The 24,275-nt window shown below is 42.4% G+C and overlaps 1 protein-coding gene across 2 annotated transcripts in view; it reads left to right on the top strand.

Moving 5' to 3' along the window:
- The window catches only part of dennd4b (DENN/MADD domain containing 4B), a 74,058-nt gene that overhangs the window by 44,704 nt on the left and 5,079 nt on the right, over positions 1-24,275 (top strand). For both annotated transcript variants that reach the window (XM_085803156.1, XM_085803155.1), the window contains exons 7-24: positions 314-380; positions 1,716-1,774; positions 3,644-3,788; positions 6,148-6,323; positions 7,186-7,286; positions 8,478-8,693; positions 9,547-9,692; positions 11,289-11,422; positions 12,793-12,913; positions 13,972-14,178; positions 16,512-16,640; positions 17,457-17,601; positions 18,210-18,362; positions 18,546-18,789; positions 19,666-19,975; positions 21,807-21,911; positions 22,834-23,009; positions 23,587-23,749. In XM_085803156.1, the coding sequence (XP_085659282.1) occupies positions 314-380; positions 1,716-1,774; positions 3,644-3,788; positions 6,148-6,323; positions 7,186-7,286; positions 8,478-8,693; positions 9,547-9,692; positions 11,289-11,422; positions 12,793-12,913; positions 13,972-14,178; positions 16,512-16,640; positions 17,457-17,601; positions 18,210-18,362; positions 18,546-18,789; positions 19,666-19,975; positions 21,807-21,911; positions 22,834-23,009; positions 23,587-23,749 (2,797 nt within the window). The remainder of the gene's footprint in view (positions 1-313; positions 381-1,715; positions 1,775-3,643; positions 3,789-6,147; positions 6,324-7,185; positions 7,287-8,477; positions 8,694-9,546; positions 9,693-11,288; positions 11,423-12,792; positions 12,914-13,971; positions 14,179-16,511; positions 16,641-17,456; positions 17,602-18,209; positions 18,363-18,545; positions 18,790-19,665; positions 19,976-21,806; positions 21,912-22,833; positions 23,010-23,586; positions 23,750-24,275) is intronic.

Here is a 24,275-nt window from a genome sequence, read left to right on the forward strand (position 1 = left end):
GGCTCTATCTCCATGGTTACTGCACGCACAGTCGAAAGGATGGTGTCTATCTGCTGGTCATGGACTCGGGAGTGAGGCAAGACACGGAAAAAATGTTGGCTATCCCTTTAACAACTCACTAATTATTTATTTCAAGTCAAGTTTTTCTAACGAGACATTTGAACTGAATTCTTCAAATTGTGCATAAATATTTTCATAAACGAGAATCTTAGAGACTTTTTCAGATTTATCGATTTTTAGATTTGGATGTCAGGTGTTTGATTTGATTTGTTATTGATTGATTATCTCTCTCTTTTATCTCTGTTTCCTGCAGACACATCTCCAGTTTTATGCACAACGTCCCGTTCCCGTCGCCCCAGAGACCTCGCATCCTCGTTCAGGTACAGACCAGGACTCAGACCTGCGATCACGTCTGGTCCTCTGCAGACAAAACATCTGTTGTTATAGAATCGATCACAGAGCAGAGAGAAGCTTGATCAGTTGCTCAGGTGTTTGGTTTTAAACAAAGCAAATGACTTTTTATTTTACAATAATTACATATTGAAGTAAATGGAAGAGGACCGAGGATTGAGCCCTGAGGAACTCCACACCTCACGTCCTGTTGTTAAATGAGACAAAATGTCCCCAAAAAAATGTCCACACTTTGATATTTTTCCACTTCCTCCTTTTACAGGAAGTGGGTGGGATCTGGTTGCAGACTTGAGCTGGGTAACGACGCCCAATCAAAATCAGTCCAGTTATTGATCATTTCTAATCAGCAGAGAAACTTAATAATAATTCTTCCAATATTTCACTCAGCTGAAGATGTTAAAGGGACATTGTGTAACTTCTCCTGTTATCTATTCACGAAAATCGATTATTTGGTTCAAAAGTCTGTTTTTAATAACAAACCAGATGTCATTTTAGTCACAGAAGTCCAGAGAAAGCCGGTAAAACGTGGGTCAGGTCAACAATACCACATCGCCATGACAACATATTGTCATGTGTATTGTTTTGCCTCGTGCTGACGGACCACTTGTTTACATAGAGGCTTGTTTATGCCGTTACGTGCAGCGGCTGTCGTCCGTCTGCCGTCTGCCCAATTTCACCTGAATGCAGCATGAAAAATACGATTGAGTTGATTGAGATATACAACCACAACGCTAGATGGGAGTAATTCCTACACAATGTCCCTTTAAAGCAGCATGTTATTGACCCGGATGATGAAGTTAATTTGAGATAATTGACTGATGATCGATCAGGTGGTCTGGTGCTGGATTTATGAAAAATCTACAGTAAATTTGTAAACATTGACATACATTTTTATTTGTTTCAGTTTTAATATGAGCAGATCAGATCATTGACACCTGCACAAGTTCGTCCAGGTGTCACATCCAGAATGTTCAACCTGAAACAGACGTTTAGTTTCACTTTTAACTTTAAAAACTCTTTTAAAACCAGTTTGACGACTCCTGGTTGTTTGTGTAAGAGAATAAAACCCTGAAGCACTTTCATGATGAGAAGTTTATAAGACTTAATTACCCTGAAATATACACCCAGAGGTAAACGCATTAGGCAGCAGCTTCTCGACCAATCAGAGGCCAGAGCTGCACCTGATCATCACTCACCTGTTTGATTAATTTATATTTATCTTCCAGGATCAAAGTGAAAACAAGATTGTGTCATAACTGAAACTGACTCAACTCTGTGTGTGTGTGTGTGTGTGTGTGTTGCAGCTCTCTCCGTACGACAACCTGCTGCTGTGTCAGCCCGTCTCCTCCCCGCTCCCCATCAGGTTGGTGATGTCATACTGACCTTTGACCTTTGACCTTTAGCCGCCAAACATCGAATCACTTCCTCCTCATGTCCCAGTTTAACATTTGAGCCAAATTTAAAAAACGATCTGTCAAAGTCGTCGTTGTCGTCGTAATCCATGAGAACGAGATGATTTGGCCCATTACATGGTCAAGCGAGCTTTTCAAAATGAAAGTTGAAAGATAATGGCTGAAGAAAAGGTTTCAATTCCAGAGCTTTTATTTTGACAGGCTTCACCTAATAAATACGTTTGGAGATTTACAAATTAAAGGTTGAATATGTTGAGTCAGTGGAGAATGAGCAGGATACCGCCATCTAGTGGCTCGAGAAGGGAAGTGCAACAACAGAAAAATAATTGTAACAGACCATGGTGAGGGACGCCGCTCTAATCAGAGGAGAAAAACTATGCAGGATATTTACCTTATGTTTAATTTTTTACCACGCTATGAGATAATAACACAACGTTACCAGACAGAGTTGTTTTAGAGGGAAATTCATTCAAAACCGCTGATGCGTGTTGCCTTCAGGGACAGTTTTTCATCATCAGTCTCTGTATTTCCCTCTAAAACAACTCTGTGTGGTAACGTTGTGTTATTATCTCATAGCGTGGTGAATGTGCAGCTCACAACTTGTCCACCAGAGCGTTGTGGAGTTGTTGGATTGTGTATTTGATGAGTTTGAGTCCAATTTTTCCCTGTTAAAAGGGTTTTCCATGGAGTTTTTCCTCTGTGGATGTGAGGGTCTAAGGGCAGAGGATTGTTATGATGCTATGTGAAGCCCTTTGAGACAAAATGTTTGTTAAAACAGCTATACAAATAAAATTGTCTTGCCTTGCCTTTGATGAGGGAAACCAAGAAATCCCATGAGCCTCCGTAGCGTAACGCTATGAGATAATAACACAACGTTACCACACAGAGTTGTTTTAGAGGGAAATACAGAGACTGTTGATGAACAACTGTCTCTGAAAGCAACGTGCATCAGTGGTTTTGCATGAATTTCCCTCTAAAACAACTCTGTGTGGTAACGTTGTGTTATTATCTCATAGCGTGGTGAATGTGCAGCTCACAACTTGTCCACCAGAGCGTTGTGGAGTTGTTGGATTGTGTATTTGATGAGTTTGATGAGTTTGAAACCAAGAAATCCCATAATGAGCCTCCGTAGCGTAGATCTGACCAGCTCACGGCTCTGCTCCACCGTTCTAAAAACAGCTTGCACCGACAATTAACAAGGTATATACAGGAATCTTGAAGTTAATTTTAATACCTTTTTAAGACTTTTTCAAGACCTTCTCAATATTTTTCAACACCTCACCGCCACTTCAAGCTGTAACCATTTACATCAGTGACACTTTTAACGTAACAGTTTTAGTTTGTGATAAAGACTATAGACCACTATGATACAACAGAATTCAAAATAGGCTGGGATAATAAATAAAAGGCAAATTTTATAATACAAAAAAACATTGTTCCACTCTCAAAAAACCAAAACAACAATCTTCTTTTCTTTTTAATGTACCGGTTCATCTTTGTTTTTTAATAAAATTAATAAATTCACACACTTTCACAATGTTTTTTAGGACTCAAACTCTTGGACAGCTAATTCAGAAAAAATACCTTCAAAATTTAAGACTTTATAAAGTCGTGAAAAGACTTTAATACTTTTTAAGGGTCTTAATTTTCCCCAAATTGATTTATCACCTTTTAATACTTTTCAAGACCACGCGGATACCCTGATTAAAGGTAACAAACCTACTGCTGTGACTATAGGGATTATGGCAATGGGCCAATTTGCCAAAATGTTGAACTATCCCTTTAATGTATCTGTGTTCATTTGTATATATTTATCTCAGCGGTGCGAGTTACCTGAAGCTGCTGCAGAACCTGGGTCCAGAGAACGCCTGCACGCTGCTGCTCGCCGTCCTCACCGAGCACAAGCTGCTGCTGCACTCGCTCAGGCCCGACGTCCTCACCTCCGTCAGCGAGGCGCTCGTCTCGGTGAGACACACACACACACACACACACACACACACACACACACACACACAGCTTGTAGATGTGACCAAGGGGGCAGTTGTCGGTCTGAGAAGTGAAGCTCACTTCCGCGTTCAAAAAACTGCAATCCCCTCGGATTCCTCTGGGGGCTGGTGTCAGAAGGGAGCATTCCCCATAGACCCCCATGTTAAAATCGCCGACTTTACATCCTCAGTAAACATGTTAAAAGCCTGGTGTCAGAACGTTTTTTCGTCTCAATCGATAGTTTCTACCCCTGCACACACTCTGAGGGGGGTGAATTTTTTTTTAACTCTACAGTTTTACTGTTATTAGGTTAAAATTCTGGCCAATTAGGGCGCGGAAACGTTGAGTGACAGGTCCGGAGCGGTCCGGAGACAGGCTGCTTCGAGGCCAGTGGGCGGGAACTCGGCCGGCCAATCCAACATGGCGCTGTTCAGGCCGCCATATTTGAGTCACAAAAACGACTCCCCAAAACCAATGGGTGACGTCACGGACGCTACGTCCATTCTTTTTACAGTCTATGGATGTGACCAAAGACGGTTTATAAACCAAGACCTTCCATGAGGAGTCAGCTTCCTGTATGATGTCACTAGGCTTCTGCTCGGCCACGCCCCTTTAGGGAGACCAGAGGCAGCCTGGACTGTATTGACTCCAATGGGACAATTGACCTCTGGCTAAGCCCCGCCCCCTCCACTCACTCGGACAAACAGTCAACATTCGGTGACAGTTGCTATGGCAACAGCTGTCACCGTAGAGACATTTCACAGGAGGCAATTGATGGTTTTTGGAGACAGAAAGATTAAATATCATGTTGAAGTCACCAAAACTTCACTTAGCTTTACTGCTATGGCTGTCGGTTGCTGTGAAACGCCGATAGCGACGGGCTAATTTCTGTTAGCCTGTCTATGGAGTTTTGCATTATACGTTAGCATTAAGCTAGCGGGCTTTATGCTTAGTTGTGATGCTGGCTAACATCTAAACATCTCTGACAATATGTTGCCTCAAATACGTTGTTGACTTAACTTAAGTTTATCCAGGTTTAGTTGGTGTTGTGGTCTACTGCATAACTTTATCCAGAGCAGACACTTCTCTCGGTTGAGATGTGGCTTGGGAAAAGGTAAAAAAAAAAATCCACCCCGTCGCCCAGCCTCTCAGGATACCTAGTGTCAGAGTTGCATGTACCCCATGCACACCGTTTGACCATTTTAAACTTAAAATGTCAAGAAAAAACATATAAAAACGAATGAAAACTGACTAACTGCAATGCATTTCAATGGACGTGGAAGCAGAGAATGTCCGAGTGTATGGGCTAGCTATGCGCACTGTGATTGGCTCATCGTGTTTGGGGGCGTGGCTTAGCCATAGGTCAGTTGAACGTGAACACCGATTATGGTCTGTCCTTTCTCCCCACAGTCACTGAAGTAAAGTCTGGACTAATTTGTCACAAGCCACATCTCTTCTGAACAGTTTGACACCAAAATGGCAACTTTCAGACGGACACATCAGGAGAAAATCCACTTTGTTCCAGACCTGTCTCTGTCTCTACGACACACTCTCCCCAGATTTGGCACCGATCTCCTAGGCAACGTCAAACAAACGGCCGCAAACTCCCGTGAAAATGATTTAAATGATTTTTGTCATGCTAAATATTACTGTTAGTAGTGTAAATATTTAATGTTATCATAAGAAAATATAAACATCTCACTTTCATCTACCTACAAATCGTATAAATCCACACACACACACATTCACAGACGAGGTGGGGAGACGGTTGGTAGGGGTGGGAGAAAAAATCGATTCACATACATATCGCGAATCTTTTTTGACAATTTTTAAATCAATTTTTGAAAAAAAAAAAATCAAAATTTTTTTTTGAATTTTTTTTGATTTTTTTTTTTTGAATTTTTTTGAATTTTTTAAATATTGTGCAATGTGCATTTGTTAGCCTTTTTTACATACAGTACAGGTTTTGAAAAGGGTTTAAGTTCACTTTATAATGGAGTATGTTCATTTATAGGCTCCTACAGTATTTGTGTGCAGATAAATGTTAAAAATGCTAAAGACTAAAAACAGAGAGAATCGGCAATATCGTAGAATCACAATTAAAATCGAATCGGCATCAAAAAAATCGTAGAATAATCGAATCGGGAGAAAAGCGTATCGTCCCAGCCCTAACGGTTGGCCACGCCCATTTAGAGAAACAGGAAGTGAAACCATTTCTATCATTGGAGCAGCCGCTAATGGAGCATCTTTCTGTATATTGAATATCTTTGCTGTGATGCTGTGACCTGTTGCACTAAGCCCCGCCCCCCTCTCGTCCTCTCGTCCTCTCGGTCTCCAGATGAGCTTCCCGCTGCGCTGGCTGTGTCCCTACATCCCTCTGTGTCCGCTGCAGATGGCCGACGTGCTGCTGGCGCCGATGCCCTTCATCGTGGGCGTCCACTCCAGCTACTTCGACCTGTACGACCCCCCCACCGACGTGGTGTGTGTCGACCTGGACACCAACACCATCTTCCAGTGAGTCCAGCAGCGACCTTCTGGTTTTATTTTATTGAGCAAATATAATATAATGAACAGAACCAACAGGGCTTTTACACTGATGCAGAACAGCTCATCAAAAAACACAGATAGTCACAAGTATTGTATACTAATAGATCATTACAAAAATGTAGTTTATTTTATTTTATTATAATATATAATATGTGTAATGTGTACTGCTCAGAAACTGTTTTTATATTAATGGGACTACGGACGGAAATTAGCATTTAGCATTAGCAAGTAAAGGAAAGGAAAGACAGATAATTGAATTAAGATGGGTACAAATAAAGTTTTCTTGCTTGCTACAACAGGGATAAAGAATAAAATAAAATACATAGAGGAAATAAAACAGCAAACAAAACAAGAAGAAGAAGAAAAACTTTTCACAGTGACTCAGTAATGTGTTGCTTTTTTTGTTGAGATTTAATCAGAGAGTTCAGTTCCAATAGAAAAGGAACGACCTGATTAAGCAAATTTTTGTTTGTGAATAAAGAAAATTGCATAAATGATGATAAAATTCATTGATCTTCTGGATGAACATCAGAGCAAATAAAATCTTTAAGGTTAAACAGAGAAGACAGATTCAGCAGCACTGAGAAAGTGAGACTCCAGAATCTTTTCCATATGTCACAATAAAAAAAAAAAAAAGCAAAGTTTTTTCTGTATTATTTTTTAGAAAAACTACAGGAGTCGTCAACGTCTGTAACTTAAAAAATAGACGGGATAGCTGTGTGTTCTGTTGTGTAGGATTTTAAATAGCTTTGTTTGAGATGCAGCTCTGCAGTGATGTCATCATGTCCAGATGTAAAAAAAATAAATAAATAAACATTTCTCCCTCAAGGTTGGAGGACAAGAAGCCGTTGACGTGGCGATCGTTACCCAGGAAACACGGCAAGATCCTGTTCAACACCCTGACCAACCTGCACAAGACGCTGGAGAAGAGTGAGTACGACTGTAAAACACCAGTTTACTGAGCAGAGACTCATTATTATTATTATTATTATTATTATTATTATTATTATATAACTGCATCACACCGTTTCTACAAGTTCCCCCTTTTATTGAGGCTTTTATTGTGAAATATCACACAGGAAGATGGTGTAAAACTCAATAACAATCAAAGTTCAATGTACAGCGACTTTTAACAATAAACTTTTCAACTTATATTTGTTGAAATTTTTTATTTACCTTCAAGAAAGTATATAATTTAGCAGTTTGTTTTCAGATATTATCTGAAAAACACAGCATTGAAAACACATATTTGCCTTCAGAACAGTTAATAAAGACGCAATGATGCAATTAAAAAGGCTACTTCTGTTTCTGTCACATTGGTTTGGGAAAGGTTGAGAACAGTTTTTTAACTTGTGCTAAATAAATAAAACTAAAAACTAAACAAATCTAAGAATTTAGATTTACCATGTCAAACTGTTAATATTAGATTAGATTATTCAGATGTATTTGTATTTATCATTATGTCAAGTACAGGTACAGAGCATAACAAAAAGAAATGTGCATATTTTTATACGCTTTATTTCAAACAATAAAAAAAAAGAGAAGACACGTTTCATTTCAGAAATACAACGAGAAGCATTTAATTCACTCACCTGAACCGCGCGTTGTAGCGTTTCCCCGTAGTAGATCTATTTCCTGTTTCCGTAGCCGTCGCAAAATCCACCATTGTTAAAGGGACAACGAGGAGTTTTGGAAAAGCGAAGTGTTTTCACACTACATTTATGAGCCTCCGCACCGTGAAATTCTTTGACCGGCGCAAGACAGACTCATGTTTTCATTCATCAAGAATTAAAGTCAGAGGTTGGAAGACGATCACATACCGTCGTAGTTCCCACCATAAACGGAGATTCGGCGGCGTTATTCTCATGACTCGCCACGAAACCGAAAGTAAAGAAACGCTGGTCGGCTCGCCCAGCATTTCCACCACCACTAATAATAACAAAATAACCATAGAGACAAAACCATAGATTTATCTAAAATGGACCATTAACAAGTGGTAACGGAGATTCATCCACATTAATATGAGACTTTTTTATAACCAAATAGAAACTCCTCGTTGTCCCTTTAAACTCCTTAATTTCACTGTGGCTTTTCAAAATAAAACAAACCTCTCCCCTGCAGTCTGCACGCCGGGCCAGGAGGAGGCGACGCTGGAGTTCCTGCTGACCGACTACGACCAGATCTACCGGCGCCAGAAGCAGCTGGAGCTGGAGATCCAGGAGGTTTTCCTGCGCTTCATGAGCTGCCTGCTGCGAGGATACCGCACCTTCCTGCTGCCCATCACACAGGCGCCGTCCGACACCACCACCGACTGCAGCTCGCTCTTCAACCTGCAGGGTGAGCCCCGCGCTTCCTGTCCCGCCTTCACAATAAAAGCTGCTCACGGAGGAGACGAGGTCGTGACAAAAACAAAGTTAAACTGAAGCAGCCAAAAAAAAAGGAAGAAACATTTTAGTAATTAAGTGAAAAGTGGTCTCAGTGCAAACGCTAGCACTTTCCAAATGTCAATTAATGTTAAAACTAAAGCTGCAGTTGATAATTATTTTCACCTGCTGATTTTTATTATTAATATTATTATTATTTTGACTATCAAATGTCATAAAATAGTAAAAAAAAGAAAAATAATTTTCTTGTTTCCATCATCCATATGAGAAAGTGAATCCTCAAATTCACTGTAAAATACAGAAAAGGTTAGTTTTTTTTATTAGAAAATTATGAAATGAAAACAGTGACAAAAACAATGAAACAGTGATCAAATTAGTTATTATAGTTGGATGATATATATATATATATAATGTGTGTGTGTGTGTGTGTGTGTGTGTGTGTGTGTGTGTGTGTGTGTTGTTGCAGAAAAATACATTAAAACTAAAAATATCCAACAACAACAAACTCTATAAATAAACCTGCTCAGATTCTCACATTAAATGTTAAATATTAATATAATAATAATAGAGGGATTAGGATTAGAAGGATGATGATTTTATCCAAAATATTTGTGATATTCTAAGTTTCGATGTTTATACAGTGTCTTTTTTTAATGTAGATGCCAAAGTCAGAATGAGTAGCAGCAGCTGATCCAGGTTCAGTTTCAGCTCTGAACCACAAACAGAATAAAACATGTTAAACCATAGATATAGGAGCAGAGCAGAGGTCAGAGGTCACTAACGACCCCCCCCCCCCCTCTCTGCAGGTTTCCTGAAGTCCCGCGACCGGACGCAGCAGAAGTTCTACACCCAGCTGACCAGAACCCAGATGTTCACTCAGTTCATAGAGGAATGCTCCTTCGTCAGCGACCGACACGCCTGCCTCGAGTTCTTCGACGAGTGCGTCCAGAAGGTCTGTCGCTACGGCAACGTCCGATAAACTGTTGGATTGACTGTATTATTATCAGTATATAATGTATATACTTGTATATTATTGATAATATTCCTGCTCCTTGTTCCTCCTGAGCTCATGACTGTGATCAAAAACCAGGAAATAGACACGTCCAGCCTTCGGCTCACAGTTATTATTCATAAATAACATAAGATAGTTAATTCACTATTACAGCAAAACAGCAAATAGTCACAGTTTCACATTTGCACAGAAACAATTCAGTTATCAATATTATTACAGATACTTTTTCTGTTCATTAACTAATCAGCTGATTGATCAGTTCACTTTTGTTCCATGATGTTAAATTAAGATGAGATAAGATTAATTAGACTTTATTGATGTTCATGAAACAGCAGCCCAGCAACAAAAATGTTTTACTAGGCTATATGTATTAAAAAAAGAAAAAAGAAAAAAAAAAGATGTTTCTTGTAGAAAATAACTTAAAGCAGAAGTAAGTGGTCCGGTCGTTTTGGCTAATGCTGCGTTCCAGGCAGGCTTTTGAAACCGTAAATTACAGCTTCAAGTCACAACTTACGACTTTGTAGCGTTCCAGGCAACCCACTCGTGTTTCTCCGACCTGTTTTACCTGTGAAAGTCACTATAACGGCCACTCGTAACTTCTGACCCGTGAACTCGTACCAGATCGAACTGGTACCACTTCACGGTCGGAAAAACACGAGTTAGGAGTTGCCTTGAACGCACCATAACAGTCCTTGTCCCTACGTCACCACATTCACGCACATCCTTTGGCTGCACACACAGAGAGGACTGCCCCTTTATGCCGTTCTCTCTCCTCATTGGATAAAACTTGTAGGATACGATAAATGTTTTCTCCTCGGCTCAGAGTTTCAGTCCAAACACTCTAGTGATTGCTGTCGGAAGATATAACTATTTAAGACTTATATTAACACAAAAATACCGCTTACTTCTGCTTTAACTTAATAATTTAAAGTTAAAAATTTAAAAAAATATTAGATTTTAATAAAAACTGTAAAGAAAGAAGAACAAAGACCAGGGTCGACCAAAAGCCTCTATGGGGCCCTAAGCAAAATCTTATTTTGGGGCCCTCTATTACTGCCAATAATACTGATTATTGATCATTTACACACCTGAAATTGTCGCAAATTCAGCTAAAAGTGCAGCCTGGGGTCGATTTACACTTAATATTCAAAGTGATATAGTATTCAGTGGGATACCGAATGTCATCAAGGCCTAAAACTAAAAATAACAAAACAGGCCAATAAATAATTGCATTTGCTGTAAACATATTGTCTGTTTTTTATTTTTAGAGTTTTTGTAATTATGCAGGATTTCTCCAGGGATCGACAGAAGTCACAAAGTCGTTTTAGCTTTAAAACAGTGAATTGCTCTTTGGGGCCATCTATCTAGTGGTCACGGACGGTGGATCAGGAATTAGAAACAAACTTGTATTTAATAAAAACATGGATGAAAAAGAGCTGAAAGCTGCAGCAGGAAGGTTGTCGTGGACGACGACGATGATGATGAAGATGATGATGATGCTGCTGCAGCTGTGATGTCATGGTGTCTGGTCCTCAGGTGGACGTGGAGAAGCCGGAGGACGTGCGTCTGATCGACCTGGACGAGACTCACAGCGGAGAACACACCGTCTTCATCATGCCGCCGGAGGAGCCGCAGGAACCCGACGGCTCCGAGTGCGCCGCGCATTACAGGTAGCGACCGCCGCCTGGCCCCGCCCCCTCTGCACCGATTGGTTGGTTGGTTGTTGATTGACAGGTTGGCTGTATTCAAAACCGCATACTACCGTACTGCCTACTACATACTGCGTTAGTATGTACTGTATACTGCATATTGAATGTGGGATTCAGTCTGCTACTTCAGCAGACCGACACCGTTCACACCGCAGTATGCAGTATACAAGTTTCCCAGAATGCATTTTGCGGCAACCTATAGCAGTAGCTGTAAAACAGGAGAAAAGCTGTTTTATTTCCCGCTGTAGCGCTGTTATTACGTATTACAATGAACCGATTCATAAAAATCAGAAGAGAGAATGAGAACCTCTCCTCTGATTGGCTGACTGTTTTTGAGTGGCATGTGGTCGGGCCAATCACAGGCAAGTAACTGAAACCTAAGCTGCATTCATAAAAATTGAAAAAAAAAAAACAACTGGTCACGGTGGGCGGAGTTACCTTGTGTGTGACGTCACAGAAAGGAGGAAGTGCTATCTGCTCGTCTTAAAGAGACAGTTCCTACAAATGGGCGGTGTGTGTTTCTCCGTTTATGACCAGTTTGATGCACGGGGCAGTAGATACGTGGCCCAGAGACCTCCCCAAGCACCAAAAAATAACCTAAATCATATTTTTCATGCCATGGGGCCTTTAATATGTTCTCATGTGAGAAAGTAACTGTTTAGATCCCAAATATACGCCCAGTTTATCCAAACGACGGCTGTTTAGAAGTGAAGCTCCGATGTTTTTCGGAGAAGTGAAGCTCCACAGCGACCGCGACATCACAGAGGCAGCAGCCGCTCTGCAGAGCTGCTCGGCCGGCCAACCTCCGTCGTCATCCCGGGGGGAGAAAACCATCGCTAATTAACTTACCCGCAGGTTTTTAGAGGTTTACCACCGGCTGGTTAAATTATTTTTAGGAGATAAATGTCGGTCTCATTGATGAAATCTAACAATTGTGGCTGTAGCATTAGTTAGTTTGAATGTAAAGTGAAGCTTCCTGTGTGTATTGGAGCCTCGAGCCTCGGGGCTCTGGAGCCTACGGACACAAACCACCACATTTACATCAATAAATACATGTTTTACAATGAACCGATCAGTCTGGATTAAGTTTCATTTTTACGGTACACGGCAAAGATACTTCACTACTCTAAACCGTCTTTGGTTATGGTTAGACGTCAGACGTCATTGCATTGTGGGATACAGTACGCAATGTAGACTGGTTAGATGCATACTGGGGATATTTCCCGAATCAGCTTTTGTTTGCATACTGCATTTTGGCCAAATCAATACGTACTAGCAGTATAATATGTGGTTTCTCATACATCCGTTGTGTTTCCTCTTCCTGGTTGCAGCTATGAGACGTTCCCGACCCTGAAGCCGGAGCTGTTCGACCAGCCGCAGGACCAGGATCAGCTCCGTGTTCCCGCCAAGGGCAGCGCCCCGAGTAGCCCCGCCCCCCGCCGCACCAAGCAGGTACAACAAGCCCCTCCCCCTCCTCCCCCTTCCTCCCCCCCTCTAGACCCTGAGCCGGTTTCTGACCCAGTTTCCTCCTGAATGAAGGAACCTCGATTCATTTTAATGAGTCGTGATCAATATTTCAGCTCTGATCATCTAATATTTAAAGACACAGACGGTTTCGTCCTCTGATCCTGGAACAGACGAGGAAAAGAAACAATGAGCAGGTTTTTATACAACAGTCACAATGTAAAGACGAGTACGGTGGCCCAGAGGGCTCAACAGTAAACAGTGACGGACCTGCAGAGACAAACTATTGATCAACAAGGTCCAGCAGGTTCATCAACACGTTGTGTTTTCTTTTCTTTTCTTTTTTTCTTTTATTTTCTCTCCCCTTTTTTTCTTTTATTTTTTTCTTCCATTTTTCTTTCTTTTTCTCTTTTATGTTCTTCTTTCTCCTTTTCCCCTTTTTTTTCATCCTTTTTCTCTTTTTTCTTTTCTTTTCTCTCCTGTTTTTCCTTAAATTTTTCTCTTTTTTCTTTTATTTTCTTCTTTCTCCTTTTTCTTTTCTTTTTTTTCCCTTTTTTCTCTTTTTTCTTGCCTTTTCTCTTCTTTTTCTCTTCTTTTTCCTCTTTTTTTCCTTTTCTCTCCCTTTTTCTTTTCTTTTTTCTTCCATTTTTCTCTTTTTTCTTTTCTTTTCTTTTTTCCCCTTTTCTCTTTTTTCCTTTCCTTTCTGTCTTCCTTTCCTTTTCCTTTTCTTTTCTTACTCTGTTGAACATTTAAAAATAAAACGATACAGTCCAGTGGTGGTGAAAACATCAGCGCAGCATCTGGATCTGTTCTGTGATAATATTGTGTCAGACGTTTGGATCATTGCTCATTGTATCAATTACAATTACTAACTGAAGTTTTTTGGTACCAGAGTGCTGGAGGAGCTTTTCACTTGAAGGTTATCATTTTAATTCCCAGTTGTGTTATAACGACATGTTGCTGTGACACTCAGGATGTCATAAATATATCAATGACATCATATTGTGACATTGACAGTGGTTTATTTATCGTTTCCTTCCCTGCAGGAGATCAAGCTGGCCCAGAAACGGGCCCAGAAGTACTCGGCGGTGCCGGACATGTGGTCCAAGTGTCTGCTGGGCCACTGCTACGGCCTCTGGTTCATCTACCTGCCCACCTTCGTCCGGGCCGAGACCGCCAAGGTCCGCGCGCTGCACACGGCCTACGACGTCCTGAAGCACATGGAGAACCGCAAGGTGGTGCTGCCCGACGAGGTGAGGCCTCCATCTTTACTTTATCCCAGTTAGTCAAAGCTCAGGTGGATTATTGGATCAGTCTGATACAGATAAAAACATTTCTAGATGAGAAGATCCAGATAACGAGTGTTAGATGTGACTGTGTGTCAGACTGAAGGCTGATGGTCTGTAAACAACAGGTAGAACAGCAGCATGAGGTTAACCAGAGTGGGTTTATTTGAAAATGTGGTGTATGTGTTGTGTTCTGTGCTCTTGTTGTTTCTTCAGTGTCTTTTAAACAGCCAAACCTGATCTGATCTGGATGTTTAAATAAATTAAAAAAGCCAATCTACAGTACAATACATTAGTCAAATACATTGTGAATATTTTTCTGTGTGTTTCAAATTCAAACTTCAAATGACAAATTTCATCAAATTATCCAGTAGTTGGGGAAAAGTTGTAATCAAAAGTTAACTTTATTAACTTTATCACTGTTATGGTTTAAATACCAGGTGCAAAATATAAATCAATAAATGTTTATATATATACTACATTATACATTTTGTTTATTTGACCTGTTTGAATTTCATTTAAACCCAATTTTGTTCCTGAATCCACCAAACTGCTGGCACAGAACGGGGGAGGGGGCAGCAAGACGATGACGACACACCGAGGCGACTTTGTTGATAACTTGGCGGCAGATGCTTTACCTTTCGGTGCAGCGTTAGAAAGTGTTTTAAGTCGTTTAGACCAACAGTTTATTTTTAAAAAAGAGCAACGTCTAGCAATTTTTTCCTCATCGGATTTCTGTCGCTCTACATACTTCATCGGGTATGATTGATACGATTGGCTATAAGCTACGTACAGACGTGTTTGATAGACATTCGTAGCGCCCAATAAACAGCTCCTGGCCTTCGGTTTACGAAGGCCCGCCTCAAATACGAAAAAATGAACGGGAGGTTCCCAGACCGAAGATCAATCTACATTGAGGTGAGGTCCGGTGTTAGCCAGGCTACAGAACTGCTGGGATCAGAATAATCCTGATCCGACTAAAAAGTTCTGAACAACACAAACTGAGGGTTTGATCCAGATTAAAACCAAGACTGGATCACATGATCTGATCTGATCTCAGAATCTGTTTTTTTTTTAGTTTTGAAACAACTCATTTTCAAGATTTGATTCAATCCATGATCCAAAATCTGACCAGATTACCTTTGAACAACCAGTGGCGGCCTTAGACATCTGGGGGCCCGTTTCAATATTTCATATGAGGCCCTACCCTGTTAAACATCACATTATTTGCCACCTATGTGCCCATGTGTCGCTGATGCTTTAAACCCTGAAAGGACGCAGTAAACGCAGTATCCATGCATCCCAGGTACACATTAAGTGTTAAAATCACTATCAGGGCAAGAAACCAGAAGAAAAAAAAGACATGAACAGGAATCTTAACACAATCAAAAACTACAGGCTTTAACAATATTCTGAATTTAAATTTGCAACAAAAGTAACGAGAGCAAAGTGCTCCGCGTTATTTCAGCACCACGGACAAGGAAAGGACGAGACATGCGGACAGACAGACAGACAGACAGACAGACAGACGTACAGGCGCTGATCCTGTCGGTGCTGCGGTGCTGGAGCAGCAGACAGACAGCTGTCTCCTCCATTAGTAAAATCTGTAAATAAGCTGCCAATAATATCACATTTTAGTTGTGCTCTCGCTGTGTTTTATTTCTCTGTTAAGTTAGGACGTACTCATAGATCGCCTGTTTGGAGGCATTTTAACCCCGAGGAAAAAAAGAAAAGAGGAGGAAAGTGATTGACAGACGTCAATCAACTGTGCGCACGTCAGGAGGAAAGCAGGAAAAACAAAAGGACATTAGAAAAGGAATAATACTGGGAGAAGGAAAACGAGGGTCTATTGATAGTTTGCGGGCCGTTTTCAAAGGTAAGTCTACGTTGTTATTGATATTTCCTGTCGTATTACTAATCAGGAGCGATTAGTAGGCTACAGTCGCGGTGTGGCATGACACGCGCATCAGTGGTTGTAGAGCGGATCAGGGGTCGAGTGTGTGACCGCACGGTGGACAGAGCTGTTTGTGTGTGTGGTGGATGTAGGCCTGTGTGTGTGTGTATGTTAAGGTGAAACCTATGAATTGTTGTACTGTCTTTTACTTGGTGGCTGGCAGCTGGGGCCCCCCCTGGTGGCTGGGGCCCGTTTCAATTGAAACGGTTGAAACATAGGTAAGGCCGCCTATGTGAACAACTGGGCCCTGGTCCTGGTCCGATTCTTCTCAGGCAGGTTGGAGAATAACCTCCGTGTGTGTGTGTGTGTGTGTGTGTGTGTGTGTGTGTGTGTGTGTGTGTGTCAGGTGTGCTACAGGATCCTGATGCAGCTGTGTGGTCAGTACGGTCAGCCGGTCCTCGCCGTCCGCGTCCTGCTGGAGATGAAGAAGGCCGGAGTCACACCCAACACCATCACCTACGGATACTACAACAAGGTCACACACACACACACACACACACACACACACACACACACACACACACACACACACACACACACTTAGTTAAAGGGATAGTTCAACGTTAAAGTCAAAATGGCCCATTGCCATAATCCCTATAGTCATAGCAGTAGGTTCGTTACCTTTAATAGTCGGTGCAAGCTGTTTTTAGAACGGCGGAGCAGAGCCGTGAGCTGCTCAGAGCTACGCTACGGAGGCTCATTATGGGATTTCTTGGTTTCCCTCATCAAACTCATCAAATACACAATCCAACAACTCCACAACGCTCTGGTGGACAAGTTGTGAGCTGCACATTCTCCACGCTATGAGATAATAACACAACGTTACCAGACAGAGTTGTTTTAGAGGGAAATACAGAGACTGTTGATGAAAAACTGTCCCTGAAGGCAACACGCATCAGTGGTTTAGCATGAATTTCCCTCTAAAACAACTCTGTGTGGTAACGTTGTGTTATTATCTCATAGCGTGGTGAATGTGCAGCTCACAACTTGTCCACCAGAGCGTTGTGGAGTTGTTGGATTGTGTATTTGATGAGTTTGATGAGGGAAACCAAGAAATCCCATAATGAGCCTCCGTAGCGTAGCTCTGAGCAGCTCACGGCTCTGCTCCGCCGTTCTAAAAACAGCTTGCACCGACAATTAAAGGTAACAAATCTACTGCTATGACTATAGGGATTAATATCTAGTCAATAAATCAATCCATTAATAAAAACAGAACATCAACAGTGGTGGGGGAGTTATTGAGTTATTGATCGGTGATCTGATTCCCTCCTGTCTGTCCCTCGTTACTCAGGCCGTGCTGGAGAGCAAGTGGCCGTCGACCAATCAGGGAGGGCGTCTCCGCTGGGCCAAGCTGAGGAACGTCCTATTGGCCGTGGCCCAGTTCCGACAGCCAATCAAACGGCGCCAGAAGAGCGGCTCAGTGGGGTCACAGGGAGGTCAGAGGAACTCTAATCTATCACCTTTATCAGGTTTTCAGTTTATCATCAATTGATTACCAGATTTGGGGAAATCTGATCGTTATGTTTTCTTTTCTCTTTTCTTTTCTTTTATTTCTCTTTTCTTTTCTTACTATTTTCTTATTTCTTTTAATTCTATTTTCTATTTATTTCTATTTTCTTTACTTTTTCTCTTTTCTTTTCTTTTCTTTCTTTTTTTTCTCTTCTTTCTTTTTTTTCTTTTTTCTTTTATTTCTATTTTCTCTTTTCTTTTTTCTCTTTTCTTTCATTTCTTTTCTTTCTCTTTTCCTTTATTTCTTTTTCTTTTTTCTCATTAATTTTCTTTTTTCTTTTATTTCTATTTTCCATTTTTTTTCTCTTTCATTTTTTTACTTTTTTCTTTTATTTCTTTTTTCTCTTTTCTTTCATTTCTTTTTTCTTTTCTTTTCTCTCTCTTTTCTTTTATTTCTTTTTTCTTTTTCTTTTTTCTCTTTTCTTTTCTTTCTATTTTCTTTACTTTTTCTCTTTTCTTTACTTTCTTTATTTCTCTTTTCTTGTTTCTTTTATTTCTTTTTCCTCTTTTCTTTTCTCTTCCTTTCATCAATAAGAGGCCATGTTGGATGCTGACCAGAGGCTCCGCCCCCACTCGGCTCTGATTCGTCAGTCCAGTTGGAGCGGCCTATCAGAGAGCTCCAGCCACGAGTCTCTGACCCTCCTGGTGAAGAGCAACAGCCTGAGCAGCATGAAGACGCCGGCCGACAGTGAGACTCACACACTTCACACGTATTGATCCCTGATCAGTGTTTATTGATACATATTATAGTTTTTATATGATTAATTATGTTCATTTTGTCTTCTCAAATGTCTGAACACAAGAAAAATATAACTAATAGTTTTTATAGTTTTTATGTTTTACTAACCTGTGAACTGTGACGCTCCGTCAGAGCCCCGACCGTCGAAGACTCTCCTCCGCCACGCCGGGACCAACGGCTGCAGCGACGCCGTGTCTCGTAAACCCCCCCTGGGCCTGAGGGACGCCGCCTCCACCCCCCCACCGGGGGCGCCGCCCGGTGGCGTGCTGGTGCGGCGCAGTCAGATCTGTCTGTCCAACTTCTACAAGGAGTGCGCCGAGTCGGCCGATTCAGAGCCGGACTGCAGCAGCTGCCAGCCGGCGGAGAGAGACGGCAGGTGAGGAGGAGGAGGAGGAGGAGGAGGAGGAGGAGGAGGAGGAGGAGGAGGAGGAGGAGGAGGAGGAGGAGGAGGAGGAGGAGGAGGAGGAGGGGGAGGAGGAGGAGGAGGAGGCGCATCACAACCGCATAGCAACAATAACACAACAGCATCACAACCGCAACACAGCTGCATCGCAACCGCATCTCAACCACGTCGCAACCACAAATAGGGGTGGGCAAAAATATCGATATGGCAATATATCGCGATACTTTATATTGCGATACGATATCGATATTCAATATTTAAATATCGATTTATTTATTATTTTTCAATTTTTTTTTTCGAATAATAAATCATGTTTCAGACGTAAATCCAGTACGACTTCCGCACCTCTGCTCCGCGAGGTGTCACTGTACTGCTACCTCAGACAGTGTGTTGTTCATGCAAACATGTTGTTGTAACTTGCACTTGTATAAAATGGCATGGATAATTAGAATTACATTGTTTTGACTCAGTTTGTCCCATAAATTATCACTATCATCTGATGTATATACAACTCTGATTTTAAGATGCATAACGCCTTTTACATTTTTCAGTGAACTATGTAGAATATCGTAGAATATCGCAACATATCGCAAAATTTGGATATCGCAATATCGTATCGTATTGTGACTCAAGTATCGTGATGCGTATCGTATCGTGAGGTCCTTGGCAATACCCACCCCTAACCGCAACACAGCCGCATCACAACAATAACACAACCGCATCACAGCTGCATCACAACCGCATCTCAACAATAACATAACAGCATCACAACCGCATCGCAATCACATCGCAACCGCATTGCAGCCGCACCGCAACCGCATGACAACTTCATTCTCGTCCCGTCTGCAGGTCTGCGGCCGTCAGAGACTCCAGCAGGAACAAAGGCGTAGACGAGAACTCCAACCACGTGGCGTCTCCGAGCCGCGGCGGCCTGGCGGGGAAACTCCAGCAGCTCCTCACACCGACGCGGCACCGAGTGTCGGTGCGCCGGGCCGCCAGCGTGGACGACCGCAGGCCGGGAGGAGGAGGAGGAGGAGGAGGAGGAGGAGGAGGAGGAGCGATAGGACGAAGAGTGTCCGACCAGAGACAGTCCAGGAAAGCTCAGGTGGCCGAGACGCTGCTGAAGGCGAAGGAGCGACTGGTGAACGCCACCTCAGAGGTCAGAGGGGGAGGAGTCCAGGGTTGTGTCCGAAATCACTCACTCATCCCCTCCTCCCTACTCACTATAGTGAATTCAATATAGTGACTATATAGTGACTCACTGGTCAAATGAAAAAACACTTTCGGACACTACTCCGCCGTACAGTTAATTACGTATTACGTTGCGTTATTAAAACGTTCCGATATAGACATATATAGTAAAGCAATATGTTAAGCGGCAATATAGATTTATAAGCATCAAATATGTTCAATCAAATCCACATAGTTTGAAACAACGTTCAAAACACACACAGCCAGTGTCACAACTAAGCATATAAAGTCCGCTAGCTTAATGCTAACGTATAATGTAAAACCCTATAGTAAAACCCTAACAGAAATTAGCATCGCTATCCAGAGTCTGTGGTCAGTCTATAACGCTTGTTAGGAAATTTGCTCTGACGTTTGTTTTGGGAGTCTGTGGAAGCCGCGACCGGACAACTCTGGCAGCCGGACACATTTATTTGGTAGCTACACCGGTCACTACTTCATTTATTTGGTAGCTACACCGGTCACTACTTCATTTATTTGGTAGCTACACCGGTCACCAGTCACTACTGCATTTATTTAGTAGCTACACCGGTCACTACTTCATTTATTTGGTAGCTACACCGGTCAATACTGCATTTATTTGGTAGCTACACCGGTCACTACTTCATTTATTTGGTAGCTACACCGGTCACTACTTCATTTATTTGGTAGCTACACCGGTCACTACTTCATTTATTTGGTAGCTACACCGGTCACTACTGCATTTATTTGGTAGCTACAGCGGTCACTACTGCATTTATTTGGTAGCTACACCGGTCACTACTTCATTTATTTGGTAGCTACACCGGTCACTACTTCATTTATTTGGTAGCTACACCGGTCACTACTGCATTTATTTGGTAGCTACACCGGTCACTACTTCATTTATTTGGTAGCTACACCGGTCACTACTTCATTTATTTGGTAGCTACACCGGTCACTACTGCATTTATTTGGTAGCTACACCGGTCACTACTGCATTTATTTGGTAGCTACACCGGTCACTACTTCATTTATTTGGTAGCTACACCGGTCACTACTGCATTTATTTGGTAGCTACACCGGTCACTACTGCATTTATTTGGTAGCTACACCGGTCACTACTTCATTTATTTGGTAGCTACACCGGTCACTACTTCATTTATTTGGTAGCTACACCGGTCACTACTGCATTTATTTGGTAGCTACACCGGTCACTACTTCATTTATTTGGTAGCTACACCGGTCACTACTGCATTTATTTGGTAGCTACACCGGTCACTACTTCATTTATTTGGTAGCTACACCGGTCACTACTGCATTTATTTGGTAGCTACACCGGTCACTACTGCATTTATTTGGTAGCTACACCGGTCACTACTTAATTTATTTGGTAGCTACACCGGTCACTACTGCATTTATTTGGTAGCTACACCGGTCACTACTTGCATTTATCTGGTAGCTGCATTTATTTGGTAGCTACACCGGTCGCTCTGGGCCGCTGTGGTAACGGCGTCAATCCGTGACCGCAATGCATGATGGGATATCTTGCTCCGGTTAGTGACCATCGGATGTTCACTACATTTCGCGGTGAATTGTGGGATAGATTCAGTCACTAGATAGTGAACATTAATAATCACTAAACATTTGGACACCACTACAACATGGCCTGGTCACTATATAGTGAGTAGAGGGGGATTTCAGACACAGCCCAGATGTTTCCTCTGTGGTGACGTCCAGATGTTCGTTCATTAATCAGCCTCCATGTTGTTTCCTCCACTCAGAGTTCTCTGTCTGTGGGAAGCGACCTGGACCTGACGGACACGCCCACGCCGGCCTATCCTCTACGCCGGTCCTGGGACGCCAATCAGGAGGGGGCGGGTCTAGAGGTGAGTATCACCAGCACCCCTCCACTCTCTGTGACTACGTTTACACGTGCCCGGCTATTTTCATAAACGGACATTTCACCCTCTCCCTTTACAAAAAAAACTGCGTTCACACCAGTCCGTTTTCAGAAAAGTTTTCGTTTACACTAACCCGTGAATATATGCCGTCAAGATCATGCCAAACCTGTAGGTGGCAGTGTAGCGACTAGCGAGAAGCTCAAGCCCACGTTAGCCAATCAGAATGCCGCACTGTTTAGATCCCAAATCTACGGCCAGTTTATCCAAATGACGGCTGTTTAGAAGTTTGCTCCGATGTTTTTCTGAGAAGTGAAGCTCCGCAATGACCACAACATCACAGAGGCAGCAGCCGGTCTTGAGAGCTGCTCGGCCGGCCAACCTCCGTCGTCATCCCGGGGGGAGAAAACGATCACTAATTAACTTACCTGCAGGTTTTTAGAGGTTTAAATTATTTTTAGGAGATAAATGTTGGTCTCATTGATGAAATCTAACAATTGTGGCAGTAGCATTAGTTTGTTTGAAGGAAAAGTGAAGCTTCATGTGTGTATTGGACAGAAGAGCAGCGCTGCCTCGGGGCTCTGGATGTACAGAAATCACCACATTTAACGTTACATCAATACATAAATGTTTTACAATGAACACATCAGTCTGCATTAAATTTTATTATTATTATTTATTTTATTACAGTAAGTTATGGTTAGGGTACACAGCAAAGATACTCCACTACTCTCTTTGGTTACGGTTAGACGTCAGCTACCCAAATCTCCGTTTTTCTCTGTTTACATGTAAATGTGCAAACGGAGTTTTCCAAAATCTCCACTCTGGCTGGAGTTTTTAAAAAGCCTCTTTTTCAGGGCTGTGCTCTCTCTGACCCCCCCCCCCCCCCCCCCCCTCTCTCTGTGTCCAGGTGTTGATGTCCAGCTGCTCTCTGTGTCGCAGCTGTAACTCGTTGGTGTACGATGAGGAGATCATGGCGGGCTGGACGTCAGACGACTCCAACCTCAACTCCTCGTGTCCTTTTTGCTCCGCCTCCTTCGTCCCCTTCCTCAACGCTGAGATCTGCGACCTCGGACCCGTCAGCAGGTACTGAACCAGAACCAGAACCAGAACCAGAACCAGAACCAGAACCAGAACCAGAACCAGGTTTATATCTGCTGTAAAGTTAAAGGTCCCGTGTGTAAAATGGAGGGGAAACAGCGACATCTAGCGTTCAGATTCTGGCCTCCGAGGACCAAAATACCTTGTGCGGAAATGATTTATAACTCAAAAACTTCTCACTATACTATGCCTTGGCGTTCAGGCTGCCACACAAACATGGCAGCGCAAGATGGAGACGCCCTCTAAAGCAAGACCCTTGTTATATGTAGATATAAAATATGAATTATAAGGCTATGAAAACCAAACCAATTTTATTTTATAGTGATGATACACTTATACAAATATATTCATGGGTAGTATATTCAGATTTTGCCAATAAACCTTGATAATTATTACACACTGGACCTTTAAAGGACATTTTCACATGGGAGTCTATGGAGACTGGCCCCCTCTAGTGGTCAGGAGAGGAACAGCTGTCATGGAAACTTGCTGCCAAGTCGTATTTCCAGTTTGTTTGTTTGTCTAAAACGTGTATGAACCTCTCTCTGTCTTTGCTCCTCAGTGCGGAGCGCAGCAACTGGAACGCGGAAGACGAGGTGGAGAGCGCGGTGCGGCCCCCCAGTGGTCAGGAGGCTCCACAGCAGCAGCAGCATCACTGTAACGGGCTGAGCGAGGACTCGAGCTCCGAGACCAGCAGCTACTCAGAGAACAGCAGAACCACCACGGTAGCTGTTGCTGAAGTTTTCAAGATTTTTTCTTGGGACAAAAGAAATCCCCAAAAAACAGGAGGATAAGTTTTAATGCAACTTTAAAGAGGAACTACGCAGGATTTCTCCCGTGGCTATGCTACATTTTTACCTTAAAGCCCCAGTATGTAGGAATTCCCCCCATCTAGCGGTGCGGTTGCATATCTGAACGTATTCTTGATGTTGCATTCATGTGAAATGCAGACAACAGACGCTGCATGTAACAGGATAAACAAGCGTCTATGTAAACAAGTGGTCCGCCAGCACGAGGCAAAACAATACAGGCGTGACAACATGTTGTCATGGTGATGTGGTATTGTTTTACCGTCTTTCTCTGGTGGAGTAAAATGACATCCGGTTGGTTTGCCGACGGCCGTCTGCCTGACTGCACCTGAATGCAACACCAGTGCCTCCGTCCTTCCTCACACTACACAGTGGTGACAGTTTTAACAGGCCGTTTCCGTGGTTACCTACGGTCACGATGCAACATGGCCGCCTCGGTTCG

This window comes from Trachurus japonicus, chromosome 16, assembly GCF_045865225.1.
Source record: "Trachurus japonicus isolate A0001 chromosome 16, Traja_1.0".
Taxonomy (NCBI): domain Eukaryota; kingdom Metazoa; phylum Chordata; class Actinopteri; order Carangiformes; family Carangidae; genus Trachurus; species Trachurus japonicus.